Source organism: Pleurodeles waltl, chromosome 4_2, assembly GCF_031143425.1.
Source record: "Pleurodeles waltl isolate 20211129_DDA chromosome 4_2, aPleWal1.hap1.20221129, whole genome shotgun sequence".
Taxonomy (NCBI): Eukaryota; Metazoa; Chordata; class Amphibia; order Caudata; family Salamandridae; genus Pleurodeles; species Pleurodeles waltl.
Window position 1 is genome coordinate 396993746 of NC_090443.1, and position 21313 is coordinate 397015058.

The following is a 21313-nucleotide window of genomic DNA, read 5'->3' on the forward strand; positions in this document are numbered from 1 at the left end:
AACATAATTTCGGGCTTAGACAATATTTTCACAGACGTGCAGGTCAGGCCTCTGATAACCACAGTCATCGCAGAGCACAATAGATGAACTAACAATGGTGAATGGCAAGGTACAAAGTTCCAGGCGACGCCTTTGTAGGCGCCGAGACACCTATTCTGGAATACAGGCAGTGAAATCTAGGGGCAGGGTTGGTCGATGTCCTAGCATAAGATACAGAGAAGCCAGTGCATACCAGGTGCGAACACGAGGTCAGAGGATTCAAGCTATAGGGGTCAAGAGATACACACTGGGCCAGATGGAATATACCTTTGATTCATTCCTGTAGGATGAAGAGCATTCTCTCGATACAACAGGCCCGGGCCTACAAAACAGCTACTTCATACTCGTGTGCACAACACTAGTGCTGAGGAATACTCAGGGGAAGGCCAGTTAGCTGGAGGGAAATGTTAGGGCACACAATATATCGGAACTGCATACGGTTTTAAGGTATTCTTCTGAAAGACAAGTTCCAACTGGAGCCAAACTATTCGTGTTTTGGCCACGCAACTCACACTAATCGATAAATGGTAAAGGTGCCACCTTCATATCCTGAAGCATCTGCAGAATCCAGACAACTTACTTCTTCCCTCACACCAAATCCCTCCCTAACTGTTGCAGTATCACATGCCACACTGTGGACCACTATTACTTTAGGGCACAAGTGAGGAGACGACTGTGTTATCCAACACCTGCTACTTGCCCCAAACTATTGTTGCCAATATTATCAACGAAGGCACATAAGCCCAAAAAAGAAAACAAAAAGAGAAACTGGTCTTACGAAATTTGGTAACTAGGTAGAGTCGGACCGGGCCATACTGTAAGGCGTCTCTTCAATGCATTCCCAAGGTGTGACTGCTGTGCAATTATTACCCACAATCTTTTTGGTGTGAGCAGTAAAACAAAGAGGCTCTGATAGTGTTCTGCAGTAAGCATCTGATAAAGAACCCACATTTCAGTGACCACATTTTAAAAAGAAAACGCCCATTGCCTTTATTCTGTACACTCTGTACACTGTGGAAACAAAGCTGTCCTGTCAGGTGTGAGTAGGACACGGTCCTGTTTTATTTTTCTCTGCAAATTTGGTATAAGGCCAACTTGATACATGAGGAAATTCACATAAGTGCTCAAAAGGTGCTATAAACTTTAGCGGGCTGCGAGGAGTGTCAAGACTCTTAGTTGGTGGCATCATCTAACTCGGGCCTGGAAATTCTCCAACACAGAGCCGGTAGCATTCTGTACCCCAGTGGTTCTTAACCTTTTGACTTCTGTGGACCCCCACTTAATCATTACTGGAACCCCCAATGAATCATTATTGGAATCTGTGTACCCCTACTGAGTGCTTACAAGAAATTGAGCATCCCAGTCTAGGCATTTTCGACGATCTGAACCGAAAAAAGCAATACACAAAAAATTCAGAAACAAGCGTTCAAACAAATACACAAAAATTAAAACAATAATATTTAATTCACAAATATAAAAACTAAAACAAAAAACTACATTTTAAAGGGAAGTTTAGAGCTTTTCTAAATTAAACTCATCATCCATACTACATTCTGTTTGATGCACTTGCACTGCTTTTACGAATCAATCTGAGGATACTACCATCCTTTTTAGCCTCCAATGTCAAATTCCTTCACATTTACAGATTCACATTTCGCTTTGTTTATATGCGCTTTATTAAGCTGTCAATATTATTTAATTTTCTAAGCATCTGCAGACCATCTTAGTAAGGTTTGCAGACCCCCAGTGCTCCCTGGACCACAGGTTAAGAACCTATGCTCTAGCCCAGAGCTAGTGGCATTAGCTAACCCTCAATCTGAGGTATCCGCCAGCCAGAGGTTTCACTAGCACTGAGCTAGAAGCGTCCACTAGTCTTGAGCTGGAGGCATCTACTGGCCTGGAGCAGGTGACATTTATTAAACCCCGAGCAGTGGGCAGTTACAAACTTTGGTGCAGGGGACTAATAAGAACCTCAGAGAAAGTAGCATTTATCACATTGCTTTGAACGGGCAGGTACTGTCCGGTATTGAGTACCTGCATTTCTTTAATTTGAAAGGGAGAGTACTACCACTTCCCAGGAGCAAACAGGTACTCTAAAGATGGAGTACTTGCACTTCTAGATTTCGATTTAAAGCACTGGTTTACCATGCCAGGAGCAGTGGCATTTACTTGCAGAGGTGGTGGCCTTCACTAGCCCAAAGCAAGTGGGATTTACTAAACCTGGAGCAGGTGCCATGTAATGGTCCACAAGTAGGTGCTACTCACTAATCCCAGAGAAACAAACCCAGAGCAGGTGAAATTCACCAGTCCAAAGCCGGTGGCTTTCACTCGTGCAGAACCAATGGCATTATTAAAATCGACTTTGCTAAATCCAGAACTGGCATCAGTTACTAACATTGCTGCAGGTGGTATTCACAAGCCAGCTGCAGGTGGCATTTACTAACCTCACAGCCGTGGCATTTACTAACCTCACAGCCGTGGCATTCACTAGCCCAGAGCTGGTGGCATTCACTAGCCCAGAGCTGGTGGCATCCACTAGCAAAGAACAGACAGCATTCACCAAACCAGAAGCAAGTGGCAGTTACTTGGCTTCGTGCAGGTAGCATTCACTACCCCAGAAGTAGTGCCATTCGCCTGCCCAGAGCCAGAGGCACTTACTAAACCTGGGTCAGGTGGTATTTACTAATGGCACAGCAGGTGGCCTTTGCTAATCCCAGAGCAGGTGGCCTTTGCTAATCCCAGAGAAGGGGGCCTATACTAAATCCAGTGCAGGCGACTTTAACCAAATCCGGTGCAGGCGACCTTAACCAAATCCGGTGCAGACGGCCTATACTACATCCGGTGCAGGTGGATATATACTAGATACAGTGCAGGCGGCCAATGCTACATACGGTGCAGGCGGCCAATACTGCATACGGTGCAGGCGGCCAATACTGCATACGGTGCAGGAGGCCAATATTACATACCGTGCAGGCGGCCAATACTACAGCTGGTGCAGGCGGCCAATACTACAGCTGGTGCAGGCGGCCAATACTACAGCTGGTGCAGGCGGCCTATACTACATCCGGTGCAGACGGCCTATACTACATCCGGTGCAGACGGCCTATACTACATCCGGTGCAGACGGCCTATACTACATCCGGTGCATACGGCCTATACTACATCCGGTGCATACGGCCTATACTACATCTGGTGCAGGTGGCCTATACTACATCTGGTACAGGGGGGCTATAATACATCCAGTGCAGGCGGCCTTTACTAAATCCAGTGCAGGCGGCCTTTACTAATCCAGAGCTAGAGTTCTTTAGTAAACTCAGAGTAGGTGGCCTTTAAGTAAGTTAACATTATTCTCCAAACATAGATGAACAGAACAGTATTTTGTACAACCCTGGACTGAATAAGCAAAGTCCAGAAGACATTGCAAATCTAACAGCCGTCCGAGGATTCCATCTACAAACCCGCCCAGTGATACAGAAGTGGCTTTGTACTGTGATGGAAAATAAGGTATGAGGAGGAAGACATACCTAATCTGGATTCCACAAGTAATAGGCATTGGTAAAGCCAATAGGTCGCATCTATGCCACATCTATTGGTTTTGTCAATGTTTTTTTGGACATGTTGCTTGGCATGAAGTCAAAGAATAAAGCGCTAAGACGCAGCTTTTTTCAAGTCATGTTGCACAACAGTGCGCGCTCTGGTGCAATAAATAAAAAAAAGTGTGAGGGCATTGGGGAGGAGGGCAGGAGCAGCAACAATGGGAGAGGACAAAAGCAACACAAGGAAGGTGCTGAGGAGGACAGAGGGAGCACCAGATGAGCGCAGCAAAACAGAGAAGGGATGGTGAGATGAGAAAGAAGAGATAGTACCTCAATCACAGCACAAGCAGCGGGGGCATTATTTAAGTTGAATCAATCTGTGTACGGTTCATGCGCCACAGAAAGGAAAAGATGTTACGCTTGGCCTACACTAGCCATGAAGACAACAAACAGTAAGCAATGGGTGGGCTGCTAGCCCTTTAGTGTAAATGATACATCTTACAAGCGAGAGTGCATATAGCACATGCGCTGCCGCAGGCCTGGTCTACAAAGGCGGCATAACCAAAGATTTGACAATGAATGACTAAATCATCATTTACATTCACAACTATGGGCTGGATACGTTTTACTCTGAAAAGCTGTTTACCCCACCCTCTTCCACCTGATACCCAGCTTTTCTTGCATCACTGCCAAATGGTCTTTACCTTATTATGAGCACCACTCCTGTAAACGAAGCAAACAAATTACACCTTTAGAACAAGCTCTGGCAAAGTCAATTGGTCGAGGTTCTTTTTTACTGGTTGCAAGAGAACGCAGGCATTGTGATGGACACACACATGCAGCACAATAGGGTTTATGTAAAAGAAAACAAATTCCAAGATGGCAACCAATGCATGAGCATGTCTCATGACGCCAAAAAAAAAAAAAAAAAGGTAAAAACTTTACCACAAGGGATTAAAGTGGGATGGGGAGCAGGATGTGGAAGGGAATAAAAATAGAGTACACGGTGCAAAAACAAAAAAAATGGAAAGAAAGTGCAAGCAGGAACAAATAACAGAAATGTGGCAACCAGGAGCATTTTGCAGCTGAGAATGGGGTGCACAGATATAAGCAACGAAGACTGCAAGGAAGCTCATGCATTTCACTGGAGGGCTAACTGCAAAATGAAAAACAAGCATTGGCAAAGCCAATAGATCTGGCCTTTGCAAGCCAGTAACATAATTCATTTGTTTTTCTTTTTTATTGCAAGCCAATGCCACAAAAAGAAAAAGAAAAAATGAAAATATGGCACTACAAAAAAAAAAAAAAAAAAAAACACACACACACACACACACACACACACACACACAACCAGCTTTATCACTGAAAAGAAAGTCACTATTTTTAGGATGATGTGAACAATGTGCACAGGTTTTGTCCAGCCACTCAAAGTAAAGGGAGCCTACGACTAAACTGGGCTGAGCCACTGCTTATGGCTGTATAATGTGGTGTGCCGAGACCTAGAGAGCAAACATTGGCACATCCTCTTTAACTGGAACAGAGAGACCATGCCTTTGAAAAGAATAAAAGATATCCCTGATTTAAAAAAAAGTAGAAGCAGGCATTGCCCAACTGAAGAGTTAATGGAGGCACTGCATCCTTTAAAAAGGCCCAATACAATATAATCCACTTTGAAGCGAATTTAGACACCGTCTTCTGCAAAGGGAACACATCATGGTATTAGCACTTCCAAAAAGAGCAACAAAGGCATCGCCTATTTTAAAGCTAGGAAGTAGGGGCTCTGAAGGCTTTGCAAAGGTGAATGGATACCTTGCCAATACAGAGTGAATCGATTGGAGGCAGTCAAGTACCCGTTCAGCACTCCAAATTAAGACACTCCTAACTTTAAATTGAGCAATATGAAAAAAAATACCTGTTGATGGAGCAAAAGCAGACTCTAGTTGTTTCTAATGTAGCATCTGTGTGATATTCGATATGTTAACAAAATAAAAATGTTGATCAGCGCGGTCAAGAACTCTCGGAAGCCTGGGCAACATCTTGTTTATCTGCTGTTTAGCTCAATTCCACGCTCTTCGACGATTAAAATAAAATAAAAGGAGAAATGAGAGAAAGAAAATCTTGCCTGAGCGCAGCTTCTTCGCCGCTAATTTTTGAGAACTTGCAGATGCGAATACTGGAGACTGAGCCAGGTTGAGCTCCGGCTGCACTGCAGCAGGAAGCGGGTGGCCGCGGTGCCGGCTTGTGGACAGAAGCTGCGTGGAGTTTGAGCCGAGGGGGACGATTTTCGTCCTAGTTCGACTTCCGGGCATAGGAGGGGTGGGAATTGTTGCACCCGCCCTAGGAGAACAGGGAGCGTTGCGGGCTGTGAGTGGGGGGGCCCTTTCTACATGACGCCATCCCGTGCTCGAACGTGGGCGTGTGCACAGAAGTCCCCTTCAATTACGCTTTCAAGAGAGCACAAGCTGATAAAAGATAAGAGAGGCCCCCTAATGTTTTTCCCAGAGTTAGTGAGGTGTGGTCCCCCCAGCGACCCCTTGGAGGTTGGGCTAATTACAGGCAATACAAGAAACAGAGATAGCCCTGAAGATTAGTAGTTGCTTGCTAACCACGGCAAATGAAGGCAAATAAAAATACTTTTGCAGAGTATAAGAGGAAGGGAATTATTCCCGCAGAAGAGTCTATAATTGCCATGTCTGTTCTTTCCTTCTTTAAGACTTTTACTAGGGGTTCTGGGGTTATGGAAGATACTGCTCCCCCGTAAGTATCAAGAACATAAGTCCAACAATGCAGGGATCAATAAATTCCGGCGAGAGGCTTGCGTTGCCTCAAGTAGCCTGTTCAGTAGCAACAGCCCCCCCACCTAATGGACTCAAAGAGCCTCCCCAGACACCGGCTTCACTCCAAGTTTCAGGCTCTGTAGCTCAGCTGACATTTACTCATTCCCTGAGCTCTGGAGCTCAGTTGGATATATAAAATCTGTTGCCTTCCTAACAGAAGAAACCATGGGAAAGTTGAGATTTCTGAGCGTAATCAAGAAAAGATAAAAGAGACATGCAATTCTATGGAGAGCAAGATAAACATATTGTCGGAAAGGACGAGTAGAATGGAAGTTGCATTTCAGGAACTTGACAGGCAAGTGGTCTACAATAAGCAGGAATTTCAACAACTATAGTCTGGAGAGAAGGTCTTGCAAGAGAAACTAGAAACTCTGGAAAGAAATATGAGAAGAAACAACATTAGGCTACTAACTGTTCCAGAGTGAGCGGAAGGGGAGGATATCAAAGGCTATGTGATTTCTCTAATTAGAAAGTTACTTAGAATTATGTGGAACACCAAGATGCACAATATTAGGGATCTGAATGAAGTGTGTGGTCTGTTGAAACAGATTAAGGCATCTCAATAATTGTATGTACGTTGTTGTTGCCCGGTGCAAAGGGAAATCAGCCAGGGCTATCCTTTTTTGATTACCCCAGAAGGGAGGGTTCCCCCGGGAGGGATTTTGTGTCATATATAAAAGTTGGGTTACTTTATTTATCACAGGGTGTGGGAGAATATAGGAAAAAAATCTTATAAATTAGTTCTCATAAAGCATAATATTGATGGTCAGGGGATATCCAGGTTTGGTTGTAAGGATTGGACACCCCCTATATGTAATGTTTAGAATTAGGTTGGCCTGGCTAAAAGTTTTATCTTGAATCGTAAAAGGCCTTAGAGTTAAGAGACGAAGGTGGAAGGTTTCTGAAAGTGATTTAAGAAGATGTGATCATCCTTTAGGAGACCCACTTATAACAGGAGGAGTGGGGAGATTATCTAAAACATATAAAATGGGTACATCACTGCATGAGTACAACCTAATCATGTGTGGTCAATGGTATCGCAATTCTTTTTAGGAAATCTTTAAAAGCAATCTTGGGTAATTTCATTGCTGACCCTAGAGGGAGGGGGCTAATAGTGGAAGCAAAATTATACAAATCTTGGTTTACAATAGTAGGTTATTATGGCCCTAATATAGACGATCCAGCACCTTTTCAAGCTTTGTATAATCAGTTAAATATTTTCTAAGTACCCAATACTGTTGGGGGTGATTTTAATGTTTTGTTGGACCCAGTGCTGGACAAATCTACCTCTAGGGGGATTGTGAACGCTCCTAAAACACGAATCTGGGTGAAACAGGCATTGGAAGATCTAGGGTTGGTAGATATTTGGCGTTGGAACAGCGCAATTGGCCCAAGGTTTTTCCTTTCATAATAAGAAATATAGCCACCGCTCCAGGATTGATTTCTTTTTAATACATGGAAGTCTATGCAGGAAAGCCGAATATGTGGGGCATGCCCCAGAACACCTATTGGATCACTGGGTGGTGAAACTTCATTTTAATCTTTATAAACCAATCACCCTACCTAGGCAAGTAAACCGGGCCTTGCTTTCAGATGAATTGATTATTGAGGGTTTAAAGCAGGATACGAAATAATTTTTTGCAACAAATTATGGGTCCACCGGCTTACAGGTGGTTTGGGATGCCTAGGAGGCCTATATAAGAGGGAGGCTAATTAGTGTGGCTGCTCACAGACATAGAGAAGAGAGGAAAAGGACTGCGGAGCTTGAATATGCTATTAAAGAACTGCAATTGAAGGCCCAAGAATCCTTGGACGGACAACAAGCAATCACTCTAGATATTCAGATGAAGCAGGCTAGGGCATATCTTGAGATTTTCCTAGAAGACAAGAACAGAAAAAAATGGGGAAATAGTAGGTTTGCGCATTAAGAGTATGGGGAAGGAAGTAGTAAACTTTTGGCATGAAAAACAAAAGTAGATCAGACAAGAAATAGTATTACATCTATTAAAAATGAAGACACTGTATTATTTTACAGGAGAGGTTGAGATAGAGGACGCTTTTACCTCCTTTTTTCGAAACCTATACACAGAGGACTCAGAGACCTCGGAAGATAACATATGGGTTTTTTGTGGGGGGGTATTCCACTCACTGGGCTAGATGGAACATCAAGGTATGAGCTGGAAGTAAAGATAGAAATGGAAGAGATATATGAAGGGATTAAAAAGTCTTAAAAAGCGTGAAGGACCTGACCCTGACAGTTTGCCGACTGAACTTTATAGAATACTGAAGGAGGAATAGGCCCCAATCATGTTGGAATTAATTAATAACGTTTTTGGAGGGTCTAGAGACCCCAAAATCATGGGACGAGGCTATTATTAGTTTAATTCTAAAACCCCCAAAAATGTGAATTATACAGACCCAATTCATTATTGAATTTAGATTACAAAATGTATACTCATATTCTATTAAAGGGGCTTGAAACGGTGGTTGGGTCTTTGGTTCATGATGATCAGAAGGGCTTTATCAAGGGAAGACAACTCCATGAATTAACACATGATTTATTGGGTGCCACAGATTTGGCCTGTCAGGATGAATCCCCCCTAGCAGTTCTTACCTTCAATGCTGCTAAAGCCTTCGATCGGGTTAGCTGGCTCTTCCTAAAGATGGTCATGGAGGCCTATAAGTTTGGCAATGTTTTTTCTAGGGCAATTAGGGCCTTGTATAAGAACCCGATGACCACAATATTGATTAATGACAATTTGTCACAGCAATTTAAAATTGAGCGTGAGACCTGTCAGGGCTGTCCACTTTTCCCCCTTCTTTTTAATTTGTATATTGAACCTCTGGCTACAATGATTAGAAAGAACACAAATATTGTACCCTACCAATGTAGAGGATGGGAGAAGAAAGTAGCACTGTATGCAGATGATTTAATGATATATATACTGGTGATCTAACTGGGACTCTTCCAAATACTGTACTCTCCTTAGAGGAATTTGGTAGGGTGTCAAGTTATTCCGTAAAACCGCAGAAGATGGAAATTATGTGTTGGAACACTGATTACAATAGCGCGTTGGTCAAACAACAGATAAGTTATCTGGGGGTGTAAATTACAGCTAATCTGGAGGAGGTTCCCCAGGTCAATTTTAACAAGGTATGGACGGACACAAAGAAGTTATTAAAGATATGGGCTGGTCTTCCACTTTCTCCTTTAGGTAGATCGAACGTCTTAAAGATGATTATTCTACCAAAGTTTACCTTTTTGTTTAACACAATCCCAATAGAATTTAAATTAGGATGGTTTAAAAACATTTCAGGGGGATTTGACTTCTTTTAGTGTGGGCATCAAGGGGAGTTTGCATTGCTTGGAAGAAGCTGTGCATTAAGAAAGAGCAAGGTGAGATCGTAACCCCTGATTTCTATAAATACTATCTAGCCTTTCAGTTGAAAAATATAAGGAGATTACTGAATGAAAGTTTCATCTTCACCCCTCTCCTCAAGGCAATTACTAGACACCTTGCGGAGTCAGGTGATTGTTTTTTTATTTAAATTTGGCCACCCGAAATACTTTAAGAGGGTTAGGTTAAAGACTCTGATAGCACCTTGCAAAATATGGTTTCAAGTTCGGCGAGCCCTCGGGATGTCTTATTATAGCAGCTCGGCTCCCATTTGAGACTCATCAGGTCCCCGGAATGTCGTCAAGATAAGTCATCTATTTACTTACAGGAAAAGGGGTTGGTGAAGTGGGGCCAAATTATAGAAGATTGTGCTTTGATAACCTGGGTTACATTTACGGAGCAAACGGGGGGCTTGGCCTCTAAATGTAAGTACTATCAGTGAAGGAAAGGAATGAGCGGATGGGAGAAGAAGCTGTTTCAGAGACATACTTATCCCAAAGAGGTCACCCTATGGTACTAGATGCTAACAGAGGCAGGGGAAGGGTCTCCCCCCTTACTGGAAAATAAGTGGAGAAAAGATCTGCCAGAGCAGGATCTCATCAACTTATGGCAAGTATCTATGTCTACACTTTGGCCTGGCCCACAGTTAAATCTGACTCCCTAAAGAAAAATCATTTGTTCACATTAAATAGGGCCATTTGGTCACCAGAGAAATTAACGCCCCTTGGAAGGACTAAAAAGAACTGTCCTTGCTGCAATGAAGAAAGGGCAAACGATCTTCATATATTTTGGCTGTGCCCCAGGCTTGGTCAGTTCGGGCAAGACGTGGGTAAGGTACTCATGGAAGCAATTGATTTTGAAGTCAAGGTAAGCCCCTCGCAAGTAATATTTGGGTGTTGGAGAAGGAGGTGCATGGCCAGATGACTGGTAGATATCAAAGATATCTGATGTTCTTATTAATCCTCCTAGCTCGACGAGAGATTTGCTTAAAGTGGGTCCTTCCTGTGACTCCAACTATACATGAATGGCTGACAGCCGTTAATATCTTGCATCGTCTAGAACACAGTGGCCCTACTGGAAAGAAAACCAATTTTTGGTCACTCTGGGATAAGTTGTTGTAAGTCCACTGATTAAGAGCTTCCACTAGCCCTCGTCGGGTACGAGAGTGCTTGGTGCTGGGCATCTAGAATACTTGTTTGCGATGAGAAGGTACCTGCTGAAATTGCCCATGGTCCTGAGCGGCTTCTCGGTGTAGGCAGTGTTCTCAGGATACATCAGGATCCACCCTACTGCACCCCAGTCCTGTTGCACTCTTAGCACAGGTGGAATCATTATGAGAACAAGAAAAAATAAATTTAAAAATAAACAATCTTAACCATTGCTCAATCTACAACCGGTTAGTGCGTATCTGCAATACAATGCACAAAGCCCTTGAATGGTCATTCACAAAGTTACCTTCTGCCGATGATGAGACCTGGACACTGTGCATTTTAAATATTTTCTTATTTTAAAGAAATAGCACAAACATGTAAATACATAGAACAAATCTGGTGGTGAATTACGGACTGAGGAGATCCTATAAAAAGTGGATTAATGGGTTATTTGCTGAAACCAACAACTGCCTCCTGGTTGGACTTGTATTTAATTACTGAGCATTCTGTGTGGGGCTGGTGAAAGCTGTGAGGGAAATCGAGGTTGTCAATATCACTTCTCAAGCAATGGGTCCCCGCTCTTCAATACTCATAGGCTGGCTGCCGTTACTGCTTTAATAGAACAAACTGCTTTTCAAACGAAATTACAGAGTAGGCGCGAGAAGACGATCACCTTAATAGCATAAAGCCTTCGTCGTAATGGCGGGATGTCACTCTGCTGTCACCTTCGTCGCACTCGAGGCATTCTAAGTGCCAGAACGTGTCTCTGATGAAGGGAGTCTGAACACAGGGCCACAACCCGCAGCCTGCAAGCAGGGATGAGGCTACAAGTGCAGTCAATGCATGCTGGGTACATACTGAGGGTTTTGAAACACAGGACATCCCCAGATACAGAACACGAGCCGTATAAAATAAAATCTGATAAGAGGAAACATACTCGATCATATAGACAAACGATTCGGCAACAACTGCTATTTTTGGTATGTGACAAATCCTACCGACCGCCAAATTTACGGCAGCCGTTTTAAATGTCCAAGACACGTTACTGTCCGATTCATTTACGTTTGTTGTATCCTTCCATACTCCAGATATCAGAGGGTTTTTCCATTCTGTGTCTTGGGAAATATGGTCCCGCTCAAGAAATGACTGGCACCGACATCTAAGTTTCTTCACACTCAGCAAAACACTGTTGCAAAACAGAAGGGTTTTGCATCAGCAGCACATCAATAACCTGGATTTTCTAGCTTTGAGAGAGCATTGCCACTCCCCGAGGGTCAGTTTCTCTGCAAGGTACCCCATCACCCACCAACACACTCTTATTAATGAGGCAACAATTCCTAAACATCAAGTTATCGGTCAATTGGAGCCCGGATGAACGAAATTCAGTGTTACTGGAGTTGTCTTAACATGGCTGTCCAAACCAGTCCTCACGTAGCCCACTGTGGATGGCATCAGAGACGAGGGCGCAGTTCTGAAGACATCATGCAACAGAAACTGCAGGTTTTGTACCACACATAAACCTGTCCAAGTGCACATATTCAAGCATCTAGAGTGGCAGTTTGTGGGTTGAGATGACATCCGAGTGAATCCAGAGGCCTTGGCACCGGGTGCTACGGCTGGCTATCATGGTAGCAGTGAGTGTTTGTCAGTAATCTACATATATTATGTAATTTTCCTTTTGCACCCTGCCTGAGAGGTTTTATAAGGAATTTAATAGTCTAGACAAAGTACGCAATTTTACAAGGAAACTGAGAAATACTCCATGAGAAGCCAAAACAGAAACAGAGTTCTATGAAAATAAACATAAGCAAACTTTGCACTCAAATGAGCATATATTGGGAAGCGTTTTCACCATATAATAAATACTTCACTAGGGGGATGGGGTAGGAGGATGGAAATGATACACGATTCACTGGGCACTGTGGATGGGATTCAGCGATCACTAAGAAATCGTACAGGGCAGACCTTTCCGCAAAACAATGCAAGATTTACATTGTTGGTCAGCCATTTTACAAAAGGAACCTCAAAGATGGGACGAGCTCAGTTCACAAGAGCAATGCTCTTCATCCTAGATGGAAATAACCGCAGATGCATACACTGCTTCAACCTGGGCAGAGCCATCACCTGAAGGGCTAGTGTACATAATTGATCCTGTACAGACCAATTAAAAGTTGTATACCTTGCTTCAACATGGAAATACGAATTGCTCAATGTGTACATCGCAAAAGGCCAATTAGCAAGTGTGCTACCGCACACTTTTTTCTTATAGATGCAGTGCACCAGAAGTGCTACTCTAGATCACTTGAGGTAGGCTAACCAACCAATGTCCTACTGTATGTTGGTTCTTCCAGGTTGCTTGACCACAAGATATACCACTGTACATTCCTACCTCCAGGACAGATTGATGATCAAGTGTACAATGCTTCATCCAAAGGACAAAGACCTCCAGCTCCTTTACAACCCTTCATTCTACAGAGACTGATTCCCAGAGTAGGTAGTGAACTAGCCCTCTGTTCTACTGCTCTACCTATAAGAGTAAAACATGGTATGCCCTGTGCTATAAACTACTGGCTACGTATCATTAATGGCACAATGCGTGCAACAGTACAGGGGTGTCCTTTTTATGTTTCATACGTAGGGAGAACCTGCAAAGAAAGACTATCTAAGTAGGTATTGGACAGAGGGCAAAGATTGAAGGTCCTGAAGTGAAGCTGATGGTCGAATCAAAACCCTTAGCTAATAACTACGCTGGATTGCCCTCTCTCTTCCGGCCAATAAGAACCAGCTCACACTGTTGAAAAGAGGAAGACATTAATGTACAATAGTAGCCAGAGGTCTTTTCTATGACTACCCCCTGGTTGGGAGTGGAACCTCCCTCAACAATTACACCATTTTTAAATTAGCAACAGTGAAAACAGGAGCTTCCCTGGCCCCAGACAGCTGAGGAAGTGGTCCCTTCTGGACACAGGAAGAAGCTTAGAAGCTTCCTGCACTCCTCCCATAAACATTAACACCCGCACGGTTACGTGGTTTGTGAGTCTGCAGCACCAAAAAATATAGAGCTATGTCAATCGTTATTGAAAGCATGCTTGTATTTCTTGTACGAAGCAAACAGAAGAAAAAGTACACAAGTAATAAAAAACATAGAAAACTGAGAAAAAGTTGGAAAGGATGTAAACAGAAGTTCGTTTAAAGCACCTAAAGTTCATAGGTCAAGTGTTCAAGGACATGGAAACGGCTTCCTACAATTGCTAAAAATGTCTTTCCTCCTCCTTTGTCCGCAGCACTGTGGGACTGAGCTGCAGCCCGGGGATTAAATGAGCTGGTAAGCCAATTACTTAACTAGAGAGCAGAAACTGGACAGCAATTGAAGCGATGGTGATGGACAGGTATGAGCAGGGTGCTGTCATAGTCTGGGTTTTACACAGCACATATTCAAATCAATTTGGTCCCTGAGGTGGCATCTGAAATTCAGCAAAGAGGTAAAGACCTAAATCTTCATGAGATAAGGCTGCACGACCACTCTAGGCACAGCACAGCATTCAAGATCAGAACACAACGATACATCCAAGAGTACTCTCGAGTCATGTGAGTACCACTAATGGACTCTACCTTGGCCGCTTGTCATCAGTGGAAACCTACTTTGGTTGTCCTGATAAATTACTCCATCGAGGTTGCCTGTAACCTCAGCACACCGGACCTGCATCTCAAACCGAGGTTTTGGGACCAGTAGATAGCTAATAATAATAAGAATTAAAAAAACTATGAAGATGAGCCCATACTTTCAGGCTGTCGCCATCATCCCACCTAAACTAAGCCACTCAGTACCAATAAGGAATTCACAGAATGCATAATGAGATCTGTCACACGAAAACTACTACATGATTTGACTTTACTATAATACTTGACACTATAAGCATTATAACTGGCTGAGTACAATTACAGTTTGAATAAAGAGGACAGTCCACCCGGGTCGATATCTGTCCTTTCTCCACACTAGACCCTAGAACATCTACAGAGTGGCCGCTCTTACTGTCGTATCAAGCACAGGACATGGAATAAAGGCTCTGTAGACACCAAAATCCCTTCAGGCCTTCTGCAGTGTATCTCACAGGAGCCCTGTTATGTAAACTGTATCCGCTCTGTCACATCTGTCTTCCGTCACACCTCCCAAGGTGTAGATGGTTACATGTCCAATAAAGCTCTTTGATGCCACACTCTCAGGTATGAAGCGCTATGTCAAAAGCAGATACAATACAATAGGTTGTAAATTACTAATACCAATAAGCAAATAAACTGTTTTTTTTTATTTAAATCAAAGTCAAAATCATTTCTGCCAAGTGCAAACACAACTCATCATATGTGTATATTTTTTATTAACTTAATATGCTCAATGTTTACGTCCTATAAAAACATACACCATGATTGTACACGTTTAAAACACCTTAAAAATATGCATACGGGTCTGCATTGCTACTCAATGTAGTAATGGTATCCCCTCTGCGAATAATATGGCAGTGCCAGCCAATGATGTGCTACTTCCAACTATACACAGAACAAGGCCAGCAAAGCAGAAGTGGGGAAAAAAAAACTTAATATAAATCACCTCAAAGTGCACATTCTACAAATAAAACATCTCCTCTCTTCGATTATGCTATGCTGCCTTTTCGGCATTCTCCAATTAGCCACCATCTTCCTTAGGACACACAATTTAGCTTGACCACAACATCTTACTTGAGAACACATTTCTATTACCAAAGAAGCTTGTTAAGTTGACTGGATGATAGAAAGCTGTATCCATTTCGAATGTAGAACACATTTTTACTAAAGTGCTCAACTTCTCTACTGACAGATCGACGACCATACATGATAATCAAGAGGACGACAATGTTTCTGCATCTTTTCACTACCACCAGTAGGGATGTATCTTCCTATAGTTAAGGGGAGGATTCAATCCATTCCCCAGTGGATGGTGGTAATTTGTTTCTAAAAACTCACCGGCAGAGATTTTTTTCTCTTCATTGCATATGTCCACAACTAGGAGACACCTAGATTTGACACCACCTTTTGTTATACAGACCAACCATTGAGTAAAAAAGGATAGAAGTGATGTCTGGTTAACTGGTTGTACACATAGCTGTAAGAAGCACATCGTCTGGAGTTGAGTCTAACACTCACAGTTGTAGAACAATGTGTGGAAATATCCTTACCCAAATAAGCAGCAATATTTACAAAAAAAAACACATGCAACTGGTCATTCTAGCACATAGCAAAGTTGCAATATAAAGGACTACTAATCATAAACCGACTTCCAAACTTGTTAAATCAAGCACGGTTCACTCCTCATCTTGAAATAATTTACCAGCTTTGCCTCTACAGATGAGTGCCTAAACGACTATCACGTATGCACGCCAGTCCACACTATCCTTCATGCTTGGTCTCAGGCCACCACCTTGTGCATGCCATAGGACTGTGCATTGAACAGAGAGCAGAGTTAACTACTAGTTTGTATTTTTGATAGCATGGGTATTTACAACTTTATGTCAATAATTTTTCACACGCAAGGATAGTGGGGGTGGAGGTGGGGTACAGAAGATGTGGAACCGACGGGCCTTTTAGAGAAAGTCAACAATCTCTGATGATCAACAAAGTGTGTTCTCTGCAGCTCTTCTGCAAATATATATATTTTTTAACGCTAGGGAAAGTACGAGCGGCACTTTATTTGCATCACTAAGAAAGAAATTGTCTATGTAGGCTTCTGTGGCCGTTTCTGTTTACGGAAAGCAGCTGATGAGTGCAACTTCTCTCCTTGGATGGGCACTGTTCAGCAGGGTGTTACATCCACAGAGAAGTGTGAGAATGTTTCCAGAAGGAAGAATGGACACACTTCCCTCGAGAGCAGGGCATCCGCAAGCAGGCAAGTGGAGGTCAATAAGAACTTGGACCAACATATTTTCAGCTTGACGCGTCTCCTGTTCACAGATTTCTGTATGACAGAAGAGAAATATATATTCTACGAAGAAGTGGAACAGCATGCGAAGCTTGTTGCTTCCGGAGAGGAAAGAAAAGCCTAAACTTAAGTCATTTTAGGACACAGTCAGCTAGCTCCCAGTATTTGCATCAGCGTTGATTGCAAAGGTCAGCTACTCAGTGCATCGGGCCTCACTGGTTACACTTGAGAGTACTGAGTGTGGCAGTAGATCCCAAGGATGGCAACACTCTTGCAAGAAGAGGCACCTGCTTCTTTTCCGCATAGTGAGGAATCGGAAAACAATACCTGTAACAAACATATGTCCTGCTCATGGAGATATTTTTACAGTGTAAGTGACTGACGAACTTGTTGGCCTAGGAGTTGGGTGGGTGGTGTAGAAAAGACTAGCTTCATATCCTATATCGTGAATCCCCTGTAATGGAACAATGTTGATTATCTAACAAAGATTAACTGAATCTCCCCGAGATAATCATGGCTCACTGTTTGGTAGTTTAATCAAGCACACTACTTAACCCAGAAGGTGAAGGGGAGGCGAGGAAGAGCATCACAGTTCAAACGTATGAAAAATGATATAAACATAAATGTTCAGTCAAAGGACACAGTAAAGAGAATAAAAATGCACTACCAGACATTATTCTTGGTGACCAAAAAACGATATATAACACATATCATCGCCCACCAAAGGAGCAAAATAGACACAAGAAGAGGAGTGGAACTGAGGCTAAGACCCTAATACGAAGTTTATGTTGAGTAGCCATAACAGTCAATGTGCAGTAGAAAATGATCAAGTCTACTGGAGAAGTGTCAGCTGCTCAAAAACATTAATGATGGAAAATGATCTGATCGAATAGAGGCAAAGATCAGACAGCAAAAAGTTGTCTTCTAACCAACTGAGTTCTAAAGAAAAGTAAAATTTAGATGGAGAAGGTGTGACGGTCCTCAGTCAGATTTTACTTTTTACTGTGGACTGTAAGATTTTCATTTTAGAACCTGGTTACATGTTCTCTGGATTTATTTTAATTAGATCAAAACATTGTATGGAGCAGTCAACACTGCACAGTTCCTGTGAACCTTCTTGTCGATCGATATCACGACAAAGTTAATGCGTAAAACACCTCCAGAATACCGATTCTGCTGCCAAACCAAAGCACTGGAGATGATCTTGACGAATCAATGGTCCAAACTCCAAAGATTTTCCATTTCTGGGAATTCAGAATGGCACAAACATGAAAAGGATCTCTGCGGCAGGGGAAGTTAATACCCTTTAAAGGAACCTACCAGGCATATCCCTGCAGCAAGTCAAACTGTCTCAGGAGAGTAAAACATTACAGCATTTCACAAAACATAATCACCCATTGTCCAAATCATTGTTTTAACTTTACATGACTTCTAAATAAGTATTGATGCAAAGCAGCATGGCAGTTGTAGGCTCCCAGCTTGTCCATTTTCCCCCCTAAAGTGCTGTAAAGGAATTCTGACTTCCAGACTACTTACTTAGAAGTCTAATGGACCAGCCACAGTAAATACACTGTCTTGGAAGTCTGGTAGCTAAATGTAACACTCCTTTATGCAAGTCATGATTTGTGAAAGATCACAACGGAGAAAATTGTTATTTTATATTCAATTCAACTGCGGTCTGCATACCCAATCCACTTTGCATCCGATTGAAAAAAGTAGGCTAGAAACACAAAACAAAATTTGTTCCCACTATTTGTTAATGTTTCTCAGATTGAACTTTCGTGTTAAAAGATTACATTGGATGAGGCTTATCACATTAACTCCACTAAATGCTGCAGAGGCGCAACACTGAGCAAAGTAAGCATGTTAAATATTGTAACATCACACATGGTCCTCAAGAAAAGCCTATTCATAATAGAAACCTTAAAATACCACAATCATAAAACATGACCAAGACACATTGAAGTCCTTGCTGTTCAGCTAAGAAAAATGGATTGAGTAGGAACGTATGCAACAAGTGCATGCTTAGCGAATGCTGTGGATGCGCCTTTGGCCCTATTCTTACAGAGTTGCTGATATTGTTCACTAGGTGGTGGTGTCCAAACACAAGCAATCGTTTGTTCAAGTAAACCCATAACCTAACCTTGGTAGTGTTAGATGGTACACTCAGTGTTGTGCAGCTCGCACATGCTCTCATACCACAAAACAGCACCCAGAACTGATGCTCATACACAGTCTATGCCCAATGATGTATAAGGTCTATGTTACCACACAAATACAGTTGAGAAGAAAAGGATCAACACAAGGTATACCTGCAGTGTAAAGGTACAAGTGACTAAAATGATGACTGGCTACAGAAAGGTAATTAACACATATGCACACCCAATCATGCTATGAGAACACATCAGCTTTGTGTATAACATATAGATGAATAGTCTTACCGCAGACCCGCACCCATCCCTGCTGCTGGCACACACATTCTCGCAGAATCCTCTCCAGGGCTCCACTGCCTTCAAGCTCCTCCAGCTCCTGGTGCATGGACGGGTACATGTCCATGTCCGAGCCCTGCGTGGGCCAGGGGGCAAGTCTCAGCATGGGGTGCACATGTATGCTCTCCAGCAAAAATTAGGGAAGTTTACTGTGCTGTAAAGCTCTACTGCCTGGGCAGGGGGGTCTTCTGGACTAAGATTTTCCTCTAGCCTAAGGTGTTCTCCTTGTACTGAGGAGTAAGGGGAGACTTGTTCTGGGGACACTATTATTGCACCTGGTGGAGAGTACGAAGTTCTTGTCCGTAGGTACCCTTGCTCGATGGTTTTTGTTTTAACTCGTAGGGTGAAGGCTCTGGTGCACGAGGAAGTTATCCAAATTGAGGAAGGGGCTCTTTTTCCATTGAGGATGGGGTTCTTGATATGGAGATGCTTTATTGCCTTTTGGATAATTGCCCTTGGCTGTCTTTTCTGGCTGTGAGGGGCTGTTCTCTTACTCTGGGAGTCTCTTCCTTACAGACGATATGTCTTCTATTCTGCGGTACTTGTCCCGGGTGGTTAGCAAGGTAGAGTGCTACCGAGCTCTTGTGCGATGGACGAACCTTTTATGCTGGGGTACTATCCCTTGGAGGATTTTTTCGTACTCTGGAAGCGCATATTAGGTTTTTGGGAATCCTACTTGTCCTTCTTGGTTGTCTTGAGGTGAATGGGGTGTTTTCTTTCGGAGGGACCTCTGCTCCCAGCGTCTCCGTGTTCAGGACGAATGTTGCTCCGTTCCTTTAAAACGGGGAATTCTCTTTTCGGGCTATAAAGGACTGCCCTCGCAAGGGGTTCGTTTCCTTATTGTGGGTGAATGTTGCTTTTTCCCATTGAATTGAGGAATTCTCTTTTTCAGAGGCTATGGATGGTGCTCGGAGGGGGCTCGTTTTATGGACAGTGGTATCTTCGCTAAAGGGGGCTCGGATTCCTGGCTGTGTGGAGCGCTTCTTTTCCCTGTACCGGTGGAGCAGCGGGGCTCCCCGTGGCTTCGGCAGAGCGGGCTCGTGTCCCGGGGGCTCACGGAGACCCAGCTCGCGCACCACTCCTGTCAGCTGCACACTACAGCGCACTACAGCCACGGCCCCGCCTCCATGCGAAGCCCCGCCCCTGTCCAGATAAGACCCGCCTCTTTCACCCAGTCCATCCCCTCCTGCACCTCGGACCACGCCTCCCAACAACGCCCCATCATAGACCACGAAGCCCCGCCCCTATTGCCCAGAGTAGCCTTGCAGCGATGAGTAGCGACGCAGCCGCTAGACCACGCCCCTTCATGACGTCCCACACAATGTGTGAGTGAAGCCCCTCCCTTTACGCTCCGAGCTAGGCCTCGCGTCACCCTGGTGCATCGGGCACGCCCCCTGGCCCTCAGCTACAGGGAGCAAACCTCGCCCCCGAGGCTGTCTTAGTTGCAGAGCGAGCGTGCGCGGACAGAAGCGAAGGAGAGCCGAGCGACGGAGCAGACTTGGGTAATCGGTGCCCGAGCCATTTAGCAAGCTATGAATTCTAATGATAATGGCTTATCGTCACAGCGCCGAGCCGTTGAACCAACTCACTATGACAATGATTACATGCCAATATGGGAGATTTTGCAAAAAAGAAAATAGGGATGTGGATTTTCCCAACTGACTTCTTTTAAAGCAGGCGCAATTTTAGGTTTGAAGTAGCTAAAAAAACGTTTTGCCTTTAAAATTCGGGAGTCTGCTGCCTGAATCAATTCTGTTGGTATGTAAGAAAATGTGTTGCGGCTCAAAAAGAAAACCAAATTGTGATTAATGAGAAAATGGAGTGATGAGCCTTTAGCTGTGCAAGAACTGGAAAAAACCTTACTACAGAAACTCGTAAAATGGGGGTAAAGGTGCAGAGAAAAAGTGTGTGTA

The 21313-nt window shown here is 43.4% G+C and overlaps 1 protein-coding gene across 2 annotated transcripts in view; it reads right to left on the reverse strand.

The window, feature by feature from the left end:
* Nucleotides 1-20507, reverse strand: part of RASAL2 (RAS protein activator like 2) — a 618546-nt gene extending 598039 nt beyond the window's left edge. Inside the window, exon 1 of one of the 2 annotated variants that reach the window (XM_069231552.1) lies at nucleotides 19353-20507. In XM_069231552.1, coding sequence (XP_069087653.1) covers nucleotides 19353-19506 — 154 coding nt within the window. In that variant the 5' untranslated portion in view covers nucleotides 19507-20507. The remainder of the gene's footprint in view (nucleotides 1-19352) is intronic. The other variant, XM_069231551.1, reaches the window with a different exon arrangement.
* Between the last annotated feature and the right edge of the window lie 806 nt (nucleotides 20508-21313).